The 19,390-nt window shown below is 40.2% G+C and overlaps 2 protein-coding genes across 3 annotated transcripts in view; both read left to right on the top strand.

Annotated features, from left to right (window-relative positions):
- Window positions 1–9,121, top strand: part of LRRC78 (leucine rich repeat containing 78) — a 61,016-nt gene extending 51,895 nt beyond the window's left edge. Inside the window, exons 12-14 of the mRNA XM_070236964.1 lie at window positions 1,026–1,132; window positions 7,735–7,847; window positions 8,287–9,121. Of these exons, the coding sequence (XP_070093065.1) occupies window positions 1,026–1,132; window positions 7,735–7,847; window positions 8,287–8,298 (232 nt within the window). The 3' untranslated portion in view covers window positions 8,299–9,121. The remainder of the gene's footprint in view (window positions 1–1,025; window positions 1,133–7,734; window positions 7,848–8,286) is intronic.
- Window positions 9,122–12,626: 3,505 nt separating this feature from the next.
- On the top strand, window positions 12,627–19,150 carry RNF7 (ring finger protein 7). Of its 2 annotated transcripts, none has more exons than XM_014731895.3 (3): window positions 12,627–13,078; window positions 16,501–16,548; window positions 18,139–19,150. In XM_014731895.3, the coding sequence occupies exons 1-3, from the start codon at window positions 12,904–12,906 to the stop codon at window positions 18,255–18,257; spliced, it is 342 nt and encodes a 113-aa protein (XP_014587381.2). In that variant the 5' UTR covers window positions 12,627–12,903; the 3' UTR covers window positions 18,258–19,150. The 2 variants fall into 2 exon arrangements, with proteins under 2 accessions (XP_014587381.2, XP_023476802.1); XM_023621034.2 differs by having other exon boundaries at window positions 12,769–13,071.
- Window positions 19,151–19,390: the final 240 nt, after the last annotated feature.

Below are 19,390 nucleotides of genomic sequence, written 5' to 3' on the forward strand. Positions count from 1 at the left end.
GGCATTGTATTCGCTACTGACCCCAACTGAAATTTCATATCCCCCGCACATAGTAAGGGCTAAAAATTGTTTTACTGATAGTCATATGATAATTTTTTCAGAGCAGAGATCATGTGTTAACTTCCTGTTAATCCCTGCCGTGTTAAGCACATAATACGGACTTAGTAAGTATGCACTCAATATAATAGCATCATTGGTATGTCATTTTGCAGGAGGCTTTATATGAACTGCTCCATTCCATTTTCACCACAACCTTGTGAAATAGGCAGAACAGCTCTTTTCAGGCCAATTTTACAGATGGGGAAGGTGAAACCCAAGAGGGCACATGGCCTTCCCATGAGCATATGGTTGACAAGAGGAAGAAGCTGACTCGGGACCTAGGCCTTCAGTCAGATTCCACGTCCACTCATGACGCCAGAAATTCTCAAAGACCAATTGGCAGGCCAGTGCGAGGACATGAAGGAATTTTCAATAATCCTCAAAGAGATTAGAAAAAGTAAAGACAGCTAGAGTGTTCATTTTTCATAAAACTACATTTGCTTGATTTAAAAAGCTATACTTTATTTCAAGTCTTTGCCCTTCCTAATTTTACGTAAAAATATTTGTTCTTTTATAAGTGTTGTTGGGTGGAAGTTGTTATTTATTTGACATACTAAAAGTTGCCAAGCTGACCTTCATCAGTCCCCCCAAGTTTTTTGACATTTTATTGATATGTAAAATCTAAAAAACTGGGAAGCCCTATGCATCTTTTGAATAAATAAATGAATGGAAGATTTAAGGCAACTGAAAATCCTTATCCTACCAACTTACTTAGGAGAGGCATCCAAACTAGAGAGATTAAATTGAAAAAAACGTATTCAAGATGTCTCCAGCTTCAACCTGGGTCATGGGCGTGGGGGGGCATGGGGGGGGGGGGTGGAGAGGACCTGAAAAGAAAAATCATACTCCAGAATAACTGGATTGAGTTTCTTTGAGTAACTGTGCTTGGCACAATGCCATTTTGTTTTGTCGTTTCCTTTGGTCAGCCTGATCAAATACTCTGCCCACTTAAGGGAAATTGACCTTGGAAACAACGGCCTGGGAGAAAGGGCTGCTGCTGACATACTTGAAGCACTGCGAGCCAGAAAGGCAGGTAGAGTGTTTTGGTTTGTGTTCCCTTCTACTTGTCCACATCCACTCTTTCCCAAATGCTGTACTACCCCAAACTTGCTCCATGTTTTTCATTAAACAACTGGCCTGAGCTATGTGATGACCAGGAACACTGTCACAGGCCAGCCATCTTTGTGTCAAATTGCCCAGTGATTTGCAGAATTCAAGAACTTTTATGCTGTCATATGTAGTCTTTGACCTAAGCAATGAATGTTGTTAGGCAACATTTTCTCTGTTACCCTTTCTTTTCTCTCTTTTCTCTTATCCTCACCTGTTCTCTGAGGAACTCTCTCCTAGTCTCTATTCTCCTTCCCAACCCAACCTGCAAATATCTCTCCAGATATCAATTGGAAAACGCAAGTAACAGCCCTCATAAGATTCTGATGTGCTTTCTGGATCATCAAAGAATGGTTCAATTGTGATTGGCATCAGGAGAGCATTAAATCTACTTTATGACCATGTAATCCTTTGAAAATTAGAGAACCACATATGGAGTGAGTTAACATTGGCCATCTCCCTTGCCCCCTTCACCAATAAGCATGACCAGAGTTAATGATAGCCAGTCTTACTGCTGATGAGAGAAGATGAGGAAATGTGATTTTAAATAAAGCTCAGTGAAAGACATCATAAATAGATTTGAAAATCCAAATTCAATGTTTAAAAAAGGGGGGAGAAATCTTGGTGCACTATCTGGCAGGTTATGTGGAGAGAATTAAGTAGTACAAGCATTCGGTCTTTATCATTTCTTCAATAAAACAGTCTTAGAGACATGGCATAATTTTAGATTGGATTTTTTTTTAACACTGGCAGGTTTAGAGAAAAGAATTACAATATTACTGTCTATTGCATTGCCATTTTTATAAATTTTACTTTTCTTTTTTTTCTCCCCAAACCTCCCCCAGTACATAGTTGCATATTTTTTTTAGTTGTGGGTCCTTCAAGTTGTGGCATGTGGGATGCCACCTCAGCATTGCTTGATGAGCGGTGCCATGTCTGCACCTGGGATCCGAACTGGCGAAACCCTCAGTCGCCGAAGCACAGCGCAGGAACTTAACCACTCGGCCGCGGGGCCGGCCCCTACATTGCCATTTTTAAACTAAAACTATCGTATTACCGTTTCTGCTGGCCAATCAAATGATTTCAAGATTTTAAAATTATCCCTTTATTTTAGAGAAATAGAACATCAACTTCCTAGTCCATTTGAGTTGAATTCAAATTCAACAGAATTATTCTGTTAAAATTAATTCAAATTTAACTTTAATTTAAGCGCGATAAACTGAAGGCAGGTTAATGATTTCTTTAGGTTTTTCTTGGCACTGTAGTAACTTTTTCACTATCTGCTGAGCAGACGACATTATAGAAAGCTGCAGGCAACCTTCTGACCATTACTATAGTGAGTGCTAATGGTGGACAGTCTCAGATGATTTCATGGAAAATGCTTATCATCAAGTACGCATTTAGAGCTGCATACATGGTGCTTGCTTAATAAATGGTTCAATTTGCGTAAATGGGAAGATAATTGTGAAATACCCACCTGAAAATATAGATACTCATTTAAATAGCGTTAAAAAGTAATTTATAAACTCCTCAGTTGAGGGAAACAATAGAAAGAATAAACAAATGGGACTTCATCAGACTAAAGAGCTTCTTCAAGGCAAGGGAAAACAGGATTGAAACAAAAAAACAGCTCACTAATTGGGAAAAAATATTTACAAGCCACTTATCCAACAAAGGGTTAATCTCCATAACATACAAAGAACTCACACGGCTTAACAACAAAAAAACAAACAACCCGATCAAAAAATGGGCAGAGGACATGAACAGACATTTCTCAAAAGAAGATATGAATATGGCCAATAGACACATGAAAAGATGTTCATCATCGCTAATCATCAGGGAAATGCAAATCAAAGCTACACTAAGATATCACCTTACACCCGTTAGATTGGCAAAACATCCAAAACCAAGAGCGACAAATGTTGGAGAGGTTGTGGAGAAAAAGGAACCCTCATACACTGTTGGTGGGAATGCAAACTGGTACAGCCACTATGGAAAACAGTATGGAGATTTCTCAAAAAGTTAAAAATAGAAATACCATATGACCCAGCCATCCCATTACTGGGTATCTATCCTAAGAACCTGAAATCAGAAATCCCAAGAGTCCCTTGCACCCCTATGTTCATCGCAGCATTATTTACAATAGCCAAGACGTGCAACCAACCTACATGCCCAGAAACTGATGATTGGATAAAGAAGATATGGTATATATACACAATGGAATACTACTCAGCCATAAAAAAAGACAAAATTGGCCCATTCGCAGCAACGTGGATGGACCTCGAGGGTATTATGTTAAGCGAAATAAGCCAGTCAGAGAAAGACGAACTCGATATGACTCCACTCATAGGTGGAAGTTAACATATTGACAAGGAGATCTGATCGGTGGTCACCAGGGAAAAGGGGGGGCGGGGAGAGGGCACAGAGGGGGAAGAGGTGTACCCACAACGTGACTAACAATAATGTACAACTGAAATCTCACAAGGTTGTAATCTATCATAACATTAATAAAAAAAAAAGTAATTTATAGTAGAAGAAAGTGGACTTTTCCAGATGTATATATCATGAGTAGCTTTAATGCATCCACCTTTTGAACCAAAATAATTACGGCATGTTTCTGATGGAAACTTTCAATCAGACTGTTACTTTCAACACCAAGAAAGACTCCTCAAAACTGGGTTAACCGGTTGGATTCCATAGGGAAAGTCTTGCCATTTAGCTCTAATGGCATCATTTTAAACATTAAAAGCAATTAGAAATATCACTGCTCATAGAACTAATCTTCTTCTTTTGATTGCTTCTGGGTTCTTATCATTTGCAAGTGAATAAGCTAACTTCTAATTCTAATTCCACTTCTTTCATGAAATTCAAGTTAACAGCCTAAGGTCATTTATTTACCAAGGAGTCCTTAATGCAATGATGGAACACACACAGTGAAAGCTTCCTCGGAAACATCATCAACCTCACGTCTTAAAGAAAAAGTTAAAAAAGAGACAAACTGCTATCCACATCTGACAGGGTTGCTTTTTAACTAATAAAAAAACCTCAGAATACTTCCGGGTCATTTCATTTATTCATTCTTTACTTATTTGTTTCCTTCAACATACATTTCTTAAATGCCTGTTGTGTGCCGGGCCTTGTTCTCGACACTGGTGAGTTGAGCAATGAATTCCTGCCCTTTTGGAGCTTACGTCCTAGTGGAGGATGACAGACAGTAAACCAACAACGACAAAAAGAAGTGAAATATATACTATTGTACAGCAGATGGGGATCATACTTAAGGGAAAAACAAAGCAAGAAAAGGAGATAGAGTGTCGGGGGCAGGGGTTGCAATTTTAGTTCAGGCAGCAAGAGAAGGCTATACTAAAAAGGGACATTTGAGTGAAGACCAGAAAGAGCGAGGAGCAAGCCGTGTAGCTGTCTGGGGGACCAGCATCTCAGGTAAACGGAACAGCAAGTGCAAAGGCCTTAAAGCAGGAGCCTACCTACTGTGTTCTAGCGCCAGTCCAGAGGCCAGCGTGGCTGAGATGGGGCGAGAGAGAATGGGAGAGGAATAGCATAAAAAGTCCAACAAATAAGCACAGAGGGCAGGGGCCCTTCTAGACAATTATGAGGACTTTCGTTTTTAACTCTCTTGAGATAGAAAGGCATTTGAGAATTTTAAACAGAGGAGGGACCTGATGTGACCCACATTTTAACAGGATCCCTCCAGCTCTATGTTGAAAAGAGATTGAAGGCAAGGGCAGAAGCAGGGAGACCAGTTAGGGAGTTTCTCTGGAAAAATTAAACAGAGCCTTTCAGCAGACCTAGGACATCCAGCAATGAGGGTGTGGTGAGAAGCTGGAAAGAGGAGGATTAAGGAAAATTCTACACACCGAATAGGTGGGACTCCGCCTTTACCATTACCCAAGGCTTCTTTGTCTGCCCTGCTTCCAGAAGGCTGATAGCCATGTAGAAGACTGGGGTATTCTATGAGAAACTGAACAGCCTTAGAGAAGGAACTCCAGATGCTGACAGCTGGCCACCCCCTCACCATTCAAAGAAGCCTGGCAGGTAGGCAAGCCATGCACACACACAAGAGCTTCCCATCAGCCTTTGGATGCCTCATGCTTCACTGTGAACAGAAACCCGAGAATCTCTAGACAACTGAGGCAAGTCTCCAACACAGGAAACCAAACCTGAAACAGAGAGGAAAAAACAAGCCCTGAAGATGCAGAGACAATGCCAAAAATTAAAAAAAGAAATTAGTTATAACACCCTCAGTGAAATAGAAGATAATGCATCTGTAAAATAAGAACAGGATGCTATGAAAAAAGAATAGTAATTAGAAAATAAGAAAAAGTTCTTGGAAAGTAGAAATGATAGCCAGAATAAAAATTTCAGAACAAATGTTGAAATACGAAGTCATGAAATTCTTCAGAAAGTAGAACAAAAGATAGGGAGATGAAAAGCTGATGAGAAAATATGAGAGAGGATCAGTCTAAGAGCACCCATGTCTAAGTCATAGTTTCAGCAAGAGAGAAAAGTGGGAAGAGGCATTATCAAAGGAATAAATCAAGAACTTTCTCAGAACCAAGGGACATAAATCTGCATACTGAAAGAGCCCATTGAGTGCCCAGCACAGCAAATGATAAAAGGTCTATCATCATGGCATTTAGAGCACTAGGAATAAAGGGGCGATCCTAACAACTTAGTAAAAGAAAAAGAAAATGAAAAATTGCATGCAAAGGACTGGAAATGGGAAGGACATCAGACTTCCCAACTGGATGCTGGAGGCCCTGCAGCATCTCCATGACAACTCCCTGAGAACTCTACATTCCCAACTTCTGACCAAGTGTGAGGATAAACGAAGATGTGTTTACTACTCGAGAACCCAAACTCTGTACTTTCTCTGCATCCATTCTTAGGAAGCTTCCAGAGAACAGGCATGAGCAAAACGAGAGAATAAACCACAAAGAATGCAGAACCCAGAAATTAGGAGGACCAATACAGAAAAGTAGAAAAGGGAGTCCCAGATGATGATTGAGGGTCAGAGCAGAAAAATGGAAGAAGACTTTGGAAAGGGGGAATACCGGGGTAAAAACTGCATTAATTGAGCATTAGAAATACTTAAGGATTTTGAAAGAAATACTGATAGGTGTATGAGAAACAAAAGAATTTTGGGGAAAATATTTTGAATAGGTACACAGAAAACTATGCAAATGAAAAAACAAGGCAATTATTAACTAAAGCAAAATAAACTTAAGAAGAAACGTTGTGAACAAAATATATATGATCATACCAGTGAATACAACAAGTGCTGACTTAACTAAAAATTGTGATATATCTCCACTGGAAGGTTTGGCGAGAGGAAGTGACAACAGCAAATATGTAAAATTTCAAATGGAAACATCGAGAAATAATATAATAAGCACTTTGAAGTAAGGCAATAAACACCATGAAAAACAGCTGAATGAGTTGAAAGTGGTTAAGCTGAAGAAAGAGTCTTTCTCCTGATTTCACTGGACCATCATGAGTCACACGAAACATGGGACTCGTGCCCAAGTCACATTAACCAATCACTGTGCCAGAGAGAATACACTAATCGTCCAGTCCCAGATTATGTGCCCATCCTTGAAGTGGGACCCCAAAGGAAACTCAAGGTTCTGTTCCAGAAAGAAGCTAAAGTGGAAGCTGCGCAAGCAAAAACAAGAGATGTCCACTAAAGATGGAGAGCCAATAACAGGATTAGAGCTGATGAATGACAAGATCAGAATTTTGCTTTCAGATGATTAATGTGGAAACAGAGTCCAGGATGGATTTGGGGTTGGGGAAGCCCGGCGTTAGGAGGAATAGTTAGAAGGCTGCTGTGTCATCCAGCTAAGAGACAGGGCAGTGAGAACTGTTCAAAAACAAAATTCAATTGAGAATTCTGAAACATACTAAAAATCATTGAATTGGACCCTTTATATAGACGAACTTTAAGGTATGTGAATGATATGCCAATAAAGATTTTTTTTTTTAAATGGGTAGGAGCAAGAGAGAGGAAGAAATGAAATGCTGCTCCATGGCCTGGGGACTAGAGAGAGAATTCAACTGAGTAAATCTGGAAATCTAATTGGCTGTATTAAACAGTTATGAATCGAGCAGCATACCTCATTAGTGTTGATGAGGAAATTCCAGACTGATTGGCTTAAAATTCCACTCGTGGGAGAGGCTGAACTACAATTAGATTAGGTATTAAGTTGTGGTTGCTGTCCTGAGGTTTAGCACAAGTGACTCAATTTTGGGCCTGTTGTTCCTTTTTTTAACAGAATGGAAAAGAAAGGACTAGCATAAGAAGTTATTACAGAAATAAGCTAATTGTTATGATCACTCACATCAAGAAGATACAGGGAAAGGTATTAGGTGAGAGGAAATTTAGTTATTAATTATTGCCCAGTTAATAAGAATGTGGGAGACTGCCCCTCTCAGAAGCCTGAGACCCAGTCCGTCAAATGGGGCTGTGAGATATCCTGCCCACATTCTCTTGTGCTCCTCTCCTCTCAGGTAAACTGCCAGTCTTAAAACTTACAGTCACTCCTCAGATCTCCTCAGACACCTTCCGATCTATTTGGAAAAATAGCAAGAAATCTTATATTACCCGTAAAAAGAAGAAAAAGGTATGTTCTTGGATGTCTGTATCAGACAGTAGTAGCCATTGGGGGCGCTGTATGGAGCCTGGGCATGCTGCTGGGGTAGAGGGTGCCCTCACAGCAGATTTTGCACTTGATAAAATCATGAGAATTTGGGTTCTAGGTAACAGTCTCCTAAACCATGGTTCCATTCTGACGGATGATGACTGTACCAAAGGACAAGAAATAAGGGAACAACATAGTTCCCTCAAATATTAGTGCAAACCCTGCCTCTTCTCCAACTCCCTCACCCTCCCGGCAAATCTTGGTTCCTAGTGGCCCATTGTGGAGCTGAAATGGTGAATTTACCTGAGCTCTTTATGAAGCATGTGCTGCCTCTTAGGGGGTAATGATTTACGTATGTTTACTCTCTATTAAGTACTACTCTCTTTTTTTAATTTATGATTTACTGTTAACTATTTCACAGGTTAAAAACTGACTATGGATGCCATCTATTTCTATGGCCAACCAGATATGCCTAGAAAGATATTGCTTGTTCTATAATAATATTTTTCACTGTAACCAAGCCCCTTTCAAGTTCTAAAATTTGACAAAACAATTTTATGAAAATTCAAAGAAGTGTTAATCCTATCGTGCTTGTCAACTTCTAAAATGTGAATTTCACAAGTAGGCCTTAGAGAAAATGGGTGGGATTCTCTTCTGGAGCTTCTTCTCTTATACATGTGAAATTTATGATTTGAAGGAAGTCATGTTCTTTATCTAAGACAGAAAGAATCTTCTTTCATAAATATATCTATAGTTGGGAACAATAGTAATTTTTGGAAATAATAACCACTTTATAAAAGACAACATCCCTCCAAATGGGCATCTCCTCCAAATAAGGAAACTTCTGATCACCATACCCCCCATGAAGATGTCAGACAGAAATGGAGGAAGTGTGGTTGATGTATGTATGGATGATAAATTGGATTAGTTGAATTTTATATGCCAGGACAATATGGTGCAGGAATGAAAAGCATGGACTGGGGATGTTATTGTTGATGTTAGAATTGAGTGATTCCAGTTATTTCTCTTAGGACAGCTACACAAGAAAAATAGAAAAGAAAAAAAGATGAAGACTTAGGACCTCTGTATTTTGAAGTAAAGAAAAAAAAGTCATTCATTCTATGTACAAATGTAACAAGCACTGGCAAGTTCATGAAACCAAACTAACTGTGGGGATGGGTATAGTAAATTATGTCTCCTCTTGAGGATCTTAGCATCTAGCTAGGAAGACAAGATCCTCACACATTAAAAGTAAACAATAATAGAGCATAAGAGTTGAAATAATATAAGTCATTATCGAGGGTAACAAAGGCTATAGAGTAGTGAGATCAATTTAGCAAATCTCCAGAATTTAAATATCCAATGTGTGAGGCCTCCTGAGAAATTATTCCTGATTTAAAAAAAAAAATTTGGAAAAAAAATGGAAATTTGCCACTGACATCCACTGGGTGAGAGTTTAAAATCTGTTTCTCTTTAGGGGTCTTTTGGCCGTGTCTATCAAAATGAAAAATACATAGCTTTTGACCCAGATATTCTACTTCTAGAAATTTATTTTACAGATACACTCTCACACTGTGCAAAGAAATATACATGAGGATATTCACTGAGGCACTGTTTATTATACACTGGAAACAACTAAATGTTCTCAGAGGATTCTCAGGGAAATAAATCACAGGAAATATATGTGGTGGAATACTATGCAGCCATCAAGAGGAATAATGTAGATATATAAATGCTTATACAGAAAGACAAAGTAATACTGTTAAACAAAAAGAGCAGTCTAGAGAATAGTATATGTGAAAAACTCATATTAAAAGTGAAGTGATGTAATATGAGCCAGCAATTTCACTTCTGAGTATACACACAAAAGAATTGAAAGCGGGATCTTGAAGAGCTATTTGTATATCTATGTTCATAGCAGCATTATGCACAATAGTCAAAGGTGGAAGCAACCCAAATGAATGGATAAACAAAATATGGTCTATACATACAATGGAATATTATTCAGCTTTAAAAAGGAAGGAAATTCTGACACATGCTACAACATGGATGAACCTTCAGGACATCATGCTAAGTGAAATAAACCAGTCACAAAAAGACAAATACTGTTTGATTCCACTTATATGAGATATTGAGAATAGTCAAACTCAGAAACAGAAAGTAGGATGGTGGATGCCAGGGGAAGAGGAGAGGGAAATGGAGAGTTGTTTAAAGGGTATAGAGTTTCAGTTTTGGAAGACGAAAAAGTTCTGGAGATTGGTTGTGTTAACAATGTGAATGTACTTAATACTATTGAACTGTACACTTAAAAATGGCTAGGATGGCAAACTTCATGTTATGTGTATTTTACCAAAATTAAAAATTTTTTTAATGAGCTGATGTACTATGTGTCTGCTTCCACATATATAGGAATTTCTGGAGAGTCCATTAACAGTACTTGCTTTTTTTTTCATTATATACTCATTTTACTATTTTAATGTTTTTATCATTTACGAGCTGTCAGTTAGAAAAAACTTAAAATTGTTTGATAAACATCAGTAGCAGCATTTTTTAGTTGCTATGTGACCTGGTGCCAAAAGAGAGATGTGCTATGATTTCCTGGAAGGACATGAATAAATGGTGACAAAGAATGGTCGGTGAGAACACAAAGATGAGTAAGTTTTTCCTAAGTGCGGAGGGCAATTTCAGAAATGCTAAAATGTGAGAAAAAAACAAAAAATACAGAGCAGGCTGTGTTTGGATGACTGAGCAGACCAATTTGATGAGGATCTCGGAGAGGAGTGTTTGGGAAAGACACTAGAAAAGTAGGTTGAGGCCATATTGTGGCAGGATTTAAATGACCAACTGGGTCACTGAGATTTTATTCTGATGATAATGCGGAGCCATGGAACATTCTAAGCAAGAGAGTGCCAGGTGGAAAAGGAGGTAGAGGAAAATTAAACAGGCACGTTAGATTGAAAGGCAGTTAGACCGGGGAGGAGAGACAGGAAGGAACTGAGCACTCAATAATCCAGGGGCAGGGTGATGAGGTTCAGACTCCGCCGGGGCAGGTACCATTCCTCGCTCTTAACCATCCTCTAGCCTTTCTTCTGAGTTCCCTTCCCTTTCTCTTTCAAACAGCCCGGTTCCCACCAGCTGGGTGCATTTTATCCTCATCTGGTACCTGCCTTCTTTCTTTATTAGCCGTCTAGCATGTGGAGCCATCTCTAGTCAGATGTGTGGTCACTTAATACAAACAAAACATGTGTTCTGTATGGTTCAGCTGGGTTTGTTTATTGGCATTTCTGTCTGGCTCACAAAGTTAGCGTGGTCAGATTCACATCCGCCACCACTGCTACTGCTCTGCGCTGGCTGACAGCTCGTAGAGCTTTGCTTTCTTCACTCATTTCCTGGCCTCCAGGACCTCCCATCTCCCCCGGAGTTCAAACTTCACCTCTTCCATAAGGCTCTCCCTCACTGCGTCAGTCCTCAGGAATGTCTCTGTCCCTCACAGCATTTAACACACCATTCGACAGACAGCACACATTAGCATCTAGTCAAATGTGACCCTGTGTCCATATTTATATTTTTACACATTTATGCCAGGAAGAAGGACCTGACCACACACTTCCAAAAAAACTGGCTGTGAAAACCCTGTGTACGGCAGCGGAGCATTGTCTGATACAGCTCCGGAAGGTGAGAGGCGCAAAAGACTGGGCAGGTTCCGCTCTGCTGCGCACAGGGTCATTAGGAGTCAGAATCGACTCCACGGCACTAATAACAAACACATTTAAGCATCCTTGTCTCCTCTGCCAGACTCCTTGAGTTTGGTTGGCCCCTCCAGGCACAGGGCCTGGCATCAGGAGATGAGGGGATGCCGAGGCCCGGTAAGAAGAGACGGGAGGCTCTGAATTCCGAATCTGACACAGCAGGTGTCCACCACTAGGTGGCGGCGGTAATCGGGCATCTCCTTAGGCTCACTGTGCCTCAGTTTTCTCGTCTTCTAAATGGAGATGTTGTCTGCTTTGCTTGAGAAAATATAATAGGAAATCTGACACTGGGCTAGGAAAAGAACAACCCTGGCCTCAAAACACTGTAACCTCCACCTAATAGCGGTGTGCTCTTTACTGGACGCCATTACTCCTACATATAAAAGGAGAAGGTTAAACTAGATCAGAGGTGCTCAGTATGGTCCCCAGGGTTCCTGCGAGCCTTGACCAAGGAGGTCAAAACTGTTTGCATAATTCAGAGCTGTTTCTTTCCACTCTCTCATATGAGTGTACAGTGGAGTTTTCCAGAAGTTCCACGATACGTGACGTTACTGTTCTAATAATGACTTGTAATTGGATGATTACTATTATTTTTAAACGAACACGTTTTAAATTTTTCCTCCATTTTAAGTTTTCCTTTAAATTATACATATATATATAGGATATATATATATAATATACATAATATATAACATAAAAGTTCTTTAAGGTCCTAAGAATGTTTTAGTGTGAAGGGGTCCTGAGACCAAAAAGTTTGCGAACCACTGAAGCGGATTTCTAGAAGATTCACTCAACAAGTAAGTGCGCCCCCGAGGCCAGGCATTTTTCAGATACCGAGGATAAAGTGGTGATAAAGACGTGGTTCCCGCTCTGATGGGGTTTACCTTTGGGAGGGACGAGACAAACGAATACATTAACAAGATAATTTATGAGAGCGGTGAGTCTCCTGAAGGCTAAAGCAGGACACGTGCTCCTGCGCAGAGTGCGCCCGCTCGCCCGGGAGTGACACTACCCGACGCGACGCGTCGCCTTCACCCGGAGCCGCCGGGCGGCCCGCGACCCTCATCCCTCTGCCCTGCCGGCAGCGCCTGCGCGCGGGGGGCGGGGATGCGCCGGCGCTGCCGTGCGGTGACGTCACTGGGCCGCGCCAGCCAATCGCGGGCAGCCCCTGTCGTAGGCCCCGCGGGCCGGCGGGCGGCGCTGTGGGCCGTCGGGCGGCCCCACGGAGCCGCCATAGCCGCCCGCCTCCCGCGACCCAACGTCTTCGCGGCCGGCTCCGCGCCGCCGCCATGGCCGACGTGGAAGACGGCGAGGAACCCTGCACCCTGTCCTCGCACTCGGGGAGCGCAGGCTCCAAGTCGGGAGGCGACAAAATGTTCTCTCTCAAGAAGTGGAACGCGGTGGCCATGTGGAGCTGGGACGTGGAGTGCGATACGTGCGCCATCTGCAGGGTCCAGGTGATGGGTAAGCGCTGCACGCGAGGCCCGGGCCGCGCTGCGGCCTCCGCGGGGCCGGCTCCGGGCGCGGGGGACGGACGAGGCCTCGGAGAGACCCCTCCCTGGAGGAGTGGGGGCGGGGGCGCCGTGTGCCGGCGCGAGGGGACTGGGGCCACGCCCGTGCAGCCGCCGCCTGGGGCCGTGGGGTCGTTCACCAGGCGCCCAGCGCTGGGGGCTGGCGATCTGTAGAGAGCGTTACTGCCCGTTTGGCAGTAAGCAGAGGAATTAAAGAAGGTAATTGGAGGTAGTGATGGGTGTGATCAAGAAAAGAAAACTGGGAGATTTGATGGGAGCTGGGAGGAACCGCTTCGGTTTGTGTGGCCAGCCCCGGCACCCTCTTCTAAAAGCACGCCGCAGAGCGGGCAGGGTGAAGGCCCTGATTCAGCAGGGCACGTTAATGGGTTTGGTCTCAGCAAAGTGATGCTCTGGAGTCATCTTCCACAAAACCACGCCCTCAGCCCGGCTCCTGAGAGGCGCAGGGAGGAAAAGCGTTCCCAGCCATTGCCTTCTTGGATTAGCTGCTGCTCTTCTGCTGGCTTTTAAATCCGGATGATTCAAGACGGGTCAGATGGCACTCGCTCGGCATGAAGAGGGTACAGGGTAGTTCACGAATATTTAAGTTTCGTGGGAATTGAAGAATGGAAGCGCTTTATTCAAAAACGTAAATCTTCGTCCCCTTCCTGGCCTGCCCGCACCATAGGACGTCGTTTCCTGCAGAAGACAGTGCCCTGCTCTGAGTCAGGCCTTTATGGAGAACCCCCTTTTACAAAGAAGTCTTATTTCTTTCTATGATATTTTGAATAAAAATATTGGACTGAGTGAAACCTTTCAGAACAGCTTTATCCCGCTATGTTTTTATATGGTTTCTGTTTTAAGATTTCAGACCACCTTGAAAAAGAGGGGCTGTTTAAATGCAAGTTATGTTTTGAAATGGGGCGTTTAAAATCACGGAGAGAGTATCTTAAATGTCGTTTCTTGAGGGTAGATGAAGAAACCTGACGTTTCTGTAGTGCGAAAACTTTGTCTTGCTCTGCAAAACGAGAGAATTGGAGAAAATAGCTAAAAGAGAATTTCTCTCACTTCTCGAGGGATGAAATTTTAAACCTACCAGAATCGAAAGATTTCTCAATTTATACTCGTTAGTATGCTCTCGGTTTTTATTCATAAAGGCTTGTTTCAAAGAGAATTTACCACAATGGGATTCAAGTAGTTTTTATTTTTTGCTTTTGAAATGGCTTGATTTCAGACATGATGCACTTATTTTGCATATTAGGTTTTAAAAGCATCTTGTTTACTGGCCTGCAGTGCAGCCCCTCATTTCTCCCCTTGAGAGCTAGAATCATAATTTCCAGTATGGGTGGCATTTTTAACTTTTCCAGGCAACTGAATCTTTTGGTCTTTTGCAAGAATGTTTCTTTTTCTCCCCAAAGAAAAATTTTAAAATAGTAAGTGGAAATGCAGAATTTAAAATAATGGTTGAAATTTTGCAACAAATAAACTTTACTGGGATATTTAAAGCAAGTCAAAGTATGAGCTATAAATGCCTCACATTAACTTTCTAATTATAGCAGATATTCTGCTACTGTGGATTAATGTTGCAGACGGACAACAGCTGTACTTTGGGTTCAGGAAAGTATTCTGGACTAGACCTTTGTATTTTGTTTATGAGGTGTGAAAATCCACTTAGTGGTCAGGTGACTGCAGAAGCAAGTTTGTTTTTCAGACTTCCCACCCATCACCCTAGCATCCTTCTAAAAGGTGTTACTGTTACTATACTCCTTAGAAAGTGCTCTTTTAGATATTAGGAATATCCCCCAAAGAAATGTTTTTCTTTTATCTGAAACTTTAGGTATTTCATCCATTTAAGTCAGTTTTTGATAATCCAAATCAAAACTATAAGCACAATTCAGAGATTTGTAGATTCTACAAAAAGAGTCACCTTAATCCCATTTCCTTAATGGTTGAAATTCATCTCATACACCTAAATGATGTATTATGACTTCTTGATCCAAAATTTACCTGTCAGCCCATTCCCATGTGGTTAACTCTCTCTTCCTTGGTTTCCACTCTTCTCCCCTCATTCTGAAAGGAGCAGATGGCACAGTGAGCGAGTGCTGATGAGGAAGAGGGGAATAGGTTTGCTAGTACTGCCAAGTTCTAAAGAGCCAGAGTAACCTTCATGGCTGTATGTTAATTTAAACATTTGACATAACGTTCTGGGGCCCTTGTTTTCCTAATTTGTAAAAGAGGCAGTTGGGATCACAGATGCTCATTCTGTCATTGCACAGAACCAGAGCCATGTCTTCACTGTTAGATCACGATCCTTAGGGTATTCAGTTGTTTGCCGGTCTACCTCCCATTTGCTGGTGAGCCAGGGACCCAGACTTGGTCATTTTGGTGTCTGCAGTGCATAAGTCCTTGCACAAACTGGATACTCAGTAATTGTGGGATTGAAGAAAGCCTCCGGAGGCAGTGGTTGTTTTTAATCTGTACTGGAGAGGCAGTGTGATTTTTAGGATCAGGGCATGCAGAGAGAAGTACTCAAATGCCGCAGCAGCGCCTGGGGTAAGAAGAGAAGCAGACTTCAGCTCCACCGTGGGGCTAGTTTAACCAAAGTATTTTTCTCCAATTTATATTAAAAACTACTTATTTCTGTTGGTTTGAACTTCCTTTTACCCAACTTTGACTCCTTTTCCAGCTAGTGAATGAATCCATTACATTGGTCCCTAAAATGTTCTGTTACCCCCTTCATCAATCCAATGGTAATACAGACTGATTTTTGAAAACTTCTAGCATATCCTTTAGTTTCTCATTCCTAGTATTTACTCTCAAATACTTTATTAAAATACTTTGCCATTGTTGGGTAAATACTTTGGGCTCAGACTTATTTGTAAAGGGAACATTTTCTTAAGGGAAAAAAGAGAACTTAGTATTTAGGAGGGTTTCTTTGTTTAATTTTTATGTAGATTATACAGTCACATAATTCAAAAATTAGGAAAAAATACAATGAAAATTCCTTCCCATTCCATGGCCTCCAAGGTAAACTTTATTATTAATCTTTCTAGAGTTTATGTATGTATAAGCAAATACCAGTATATATGCATGGCTTATTTAAAAGGATGTCTTGAAAATAAACATCAGGACATCTTTTCTTCAGAGCTTGTAATAAAAGGTCGGTAACCCTTGTGAAATGGCCCCAGGTCATAAATAAATTAGTGGAGTGCCTTGTACTTTATTCATTTTTAAACAATGTTCAGATGAGAAATTAATAGTAGGAGTGTTTTCTCTCCATCTCTAGCCATTTAGGCTTTTATTTGACTTTGAAGTATCTAGGTTTTAAAAATTGCATTTAGAGCATCAGAATGAGGATTGCTGTTTGTTTACTTTCAGATGCCTGTCTTAGATGTCAAGCTGAAAACAAACAGGAGGATTGTGTTGGTATGTTGTAATTTCGTTCTCTTGCTTTTTCAACTAAAGGTTTTCTCTCAGTGGGGATGTTTGAATTTGCAATTAAGATTGACTTTATCAATACACAAAAATAAACTGTAAAGCAGTGATCCATTGTTAATATTAAATGTGTTGTTTCTCAGAAAGCCTTAGTGGAATTAATCTTCAAGTCCTTTTATTGCCTGTAATTAAGAAGAATTGTTTATATGTTCCTGACATGGGCACAGTGAACATTTTGATAATCAAAAAAAAATAATAATTCTCTTCTATTAAGAAAATTATAAAATAAAGAATTTGCCAAAACATTATTTAAATTTTGACTGTTATAGGTCAGTTCCATAAGATTTTATTCCAATAAAGCATTTCAGTTTTCAGTACTCTTTTATGATACAGTATATAACTTTTCAACTAAGGTAGAAAAGATTCTAAATCTCCAGATTTTTTTTTTGGAATGTAGTTTGTATATAGAAATCTAATAAATTTTCCTTAGAGTCTGGGACTGCAAAAGTTGTCTTAGGCTAAATCTTTTAAGCAATTCAATAGTTTTTGTCCTAGTTCTTGAGGTCATCACTTCTAGATTGCTATATATAGGTGTTTAAAAGTTTTCCTAGAATAAAAGATTAACTTTGTACTTTGTGTAGTTTACGTACAGCTTCTTAGCAGTTTTGATCAAATCCTGTTTCTTCCACTCGAAACACTTAGAATGATTCCCTCTTGCTTCCTACCCCTACAGCCAGTTTTCATAAGAAGACTTTTTTCTTTTCTCCTTTTTTTCTGTTTCTGTCATCATTCTGTTATAGAGCTCAGCTGGTCAAGCAAAGGACAAATGAAGCTTATGTTTGAGATTGTATTTCAGATTGTGGGTGATTTCCCTTGGTTTAAGATTTTTCTTTCATGCTGTTTGTTTAAAAAATATTAGTTTGGGAATGTGAGGTATAGGCCAGCTTTCTTTGATCACAGAGAGGCCTCTTTTTCCACACAGCCACTTTGAAAATTTTATTCTGTTTGTTACGTGAAGAGTCGCACTGCTTACAGATGACGTAACAGTTCATCAGCACTTCTAGGAAACAAATCAGTGGATGTACAAGTATAATGTATAGAAGCATGTCATCTATTTGTAATAACCTGCTATGAACTGAAAACATTTGAAACTCCTTATATCTCGGTAAATAAAAATCAGGAGGACATTTTTCAATAAAATAAAACCGAAAAGATCTGCAAGATCAGTGCGTGACTGAGAAAGTCTAGGATCTAAGGAAGGCTCAAGCCTTTAACCTCCTAACGTCGGGAAGACAGCATGTGGAGCTATGTAGGAACTGGGGAGCCACCACATCACCCGCAGAATCTAGAACAGTGATGGAGAGTCTCCCAAGCACAGTGCCTTATCTCCCTTCTTAAGTGTAATTTACACATGTAAGTTTCTATTTCTTTGTAGACAGAAAAAATTATTTTGACCAATTAACCATGTTTATTCAGAATTATGAACCATGATTATTATTCATAACACAAAATAAGCTATAATTCTGAGCTCAGTAATTGAAAGTGAAATATGTAACGTCAGATATTCTTGTTTTCTTTCAGTGGTCTGGGGAGAGTGTAATCATTCCTTCCACAACTGCTGCATGTCCCTGTGGGTGAAACAGAACAATCGCTGCCCTCTCTGCCAGCAGGACTGGGTGGTCCAGAGAATTGGCAAATGAGAGTGCTGGAAGGCCTTCTCAGTGTAGCTGTTCGGAGCCCTGTTGGATCTTGTCATCAAGTGCCCTACAAAGGCTAGAACATTCCAGGGGACTGATTCTTGGAATGGGAGGAAATGGATCTGTGGTCCTATGGGACTCATGAAAGGCATGGTTTAGCGTTTTGTCAGTTTTATTTTCAGAAATTGTCTACAATTAAGAAGATAATTTATTAAAGATGGTCTTTCCTACCTCTGTGGTATGTGTCATATACACTGCTTAGAAGTGCTATAAAGGAGGAGAGAGCTACAAATTGAATGACTTTGATCATTTACTTATTGATAGCTGAGGGGCTGTGGAAGCAGTTCCATTCAGAAGAGAATTTTTTGCATGCTTACAGTTGATCAGTTAAAAGAAGAAAATGTTACAGTAACAAATAAAGTGCAGTTTAAAACCCAACTCTTCTCCTTAATTTGTCCTAATATTTATTTTTGGTGAAGAGGGGGTGATTCATTAAATCCTTATTTGATATAATGAGAATTTTAAGGTTGTACCAGTGCACAGGACAGATGAAATTTGACCTTTGGGTGTATGGGCTTTCGATTGTCATTAGGTTATATCATTCTCCACCTTTGACTCCTCAAGAAAACCCAGAATCTGCACTCACCTCACTGTTCAATCGCTGAGTGGTAAAGGACAGAAGTATTTTCAAGTTCTGGTCAGATTATGTTGTAATTTAACTGTTTTAGGTGGAATGCTAATGAGGGGAAAATGTTTACCACTGTAGCGTTAGATCAGAAAGTTTATTTTATCACATGGTGTTTTAATAAATAGTTTATTCTGTTACTTCATTTGAATTGTCATTATTGCAATTTTATGCACAAGCTTAAAATTTAATAAACTAATTTGTCAAGTGAGTGCTTTCATTTCATTTGAAAAAATATTCATATACTCTTGTTTGGTAATAGTAAAATTTAAAGTTTATTACCTAGAAACATATAAGTGTGAGAAAATAATTAAATTTTATCAAACTCATTTACACTTAGTAGAGGTTACCTTGTAATAATTTATGGGCCACGAGTTCGTTTTGAATTTTTCCATAATAGAGGCTGCTGCTACAAATTTTAAAAACTAAAACCTTAAAATCTTGACCATTC

Source organism: Equus caballus, chromosome 16 (assembly GCF_041296265.1).
Source record: "Equus caballus isolate H_3958 breed thoroughbred chromosome 16, TB-T2T, whole genome shotgun sequence".
NCBI lineage: Eukaryota > Metazoa > Chordata > Mammalia > Perissodactyla > Equidae > Equus > Equus caballus.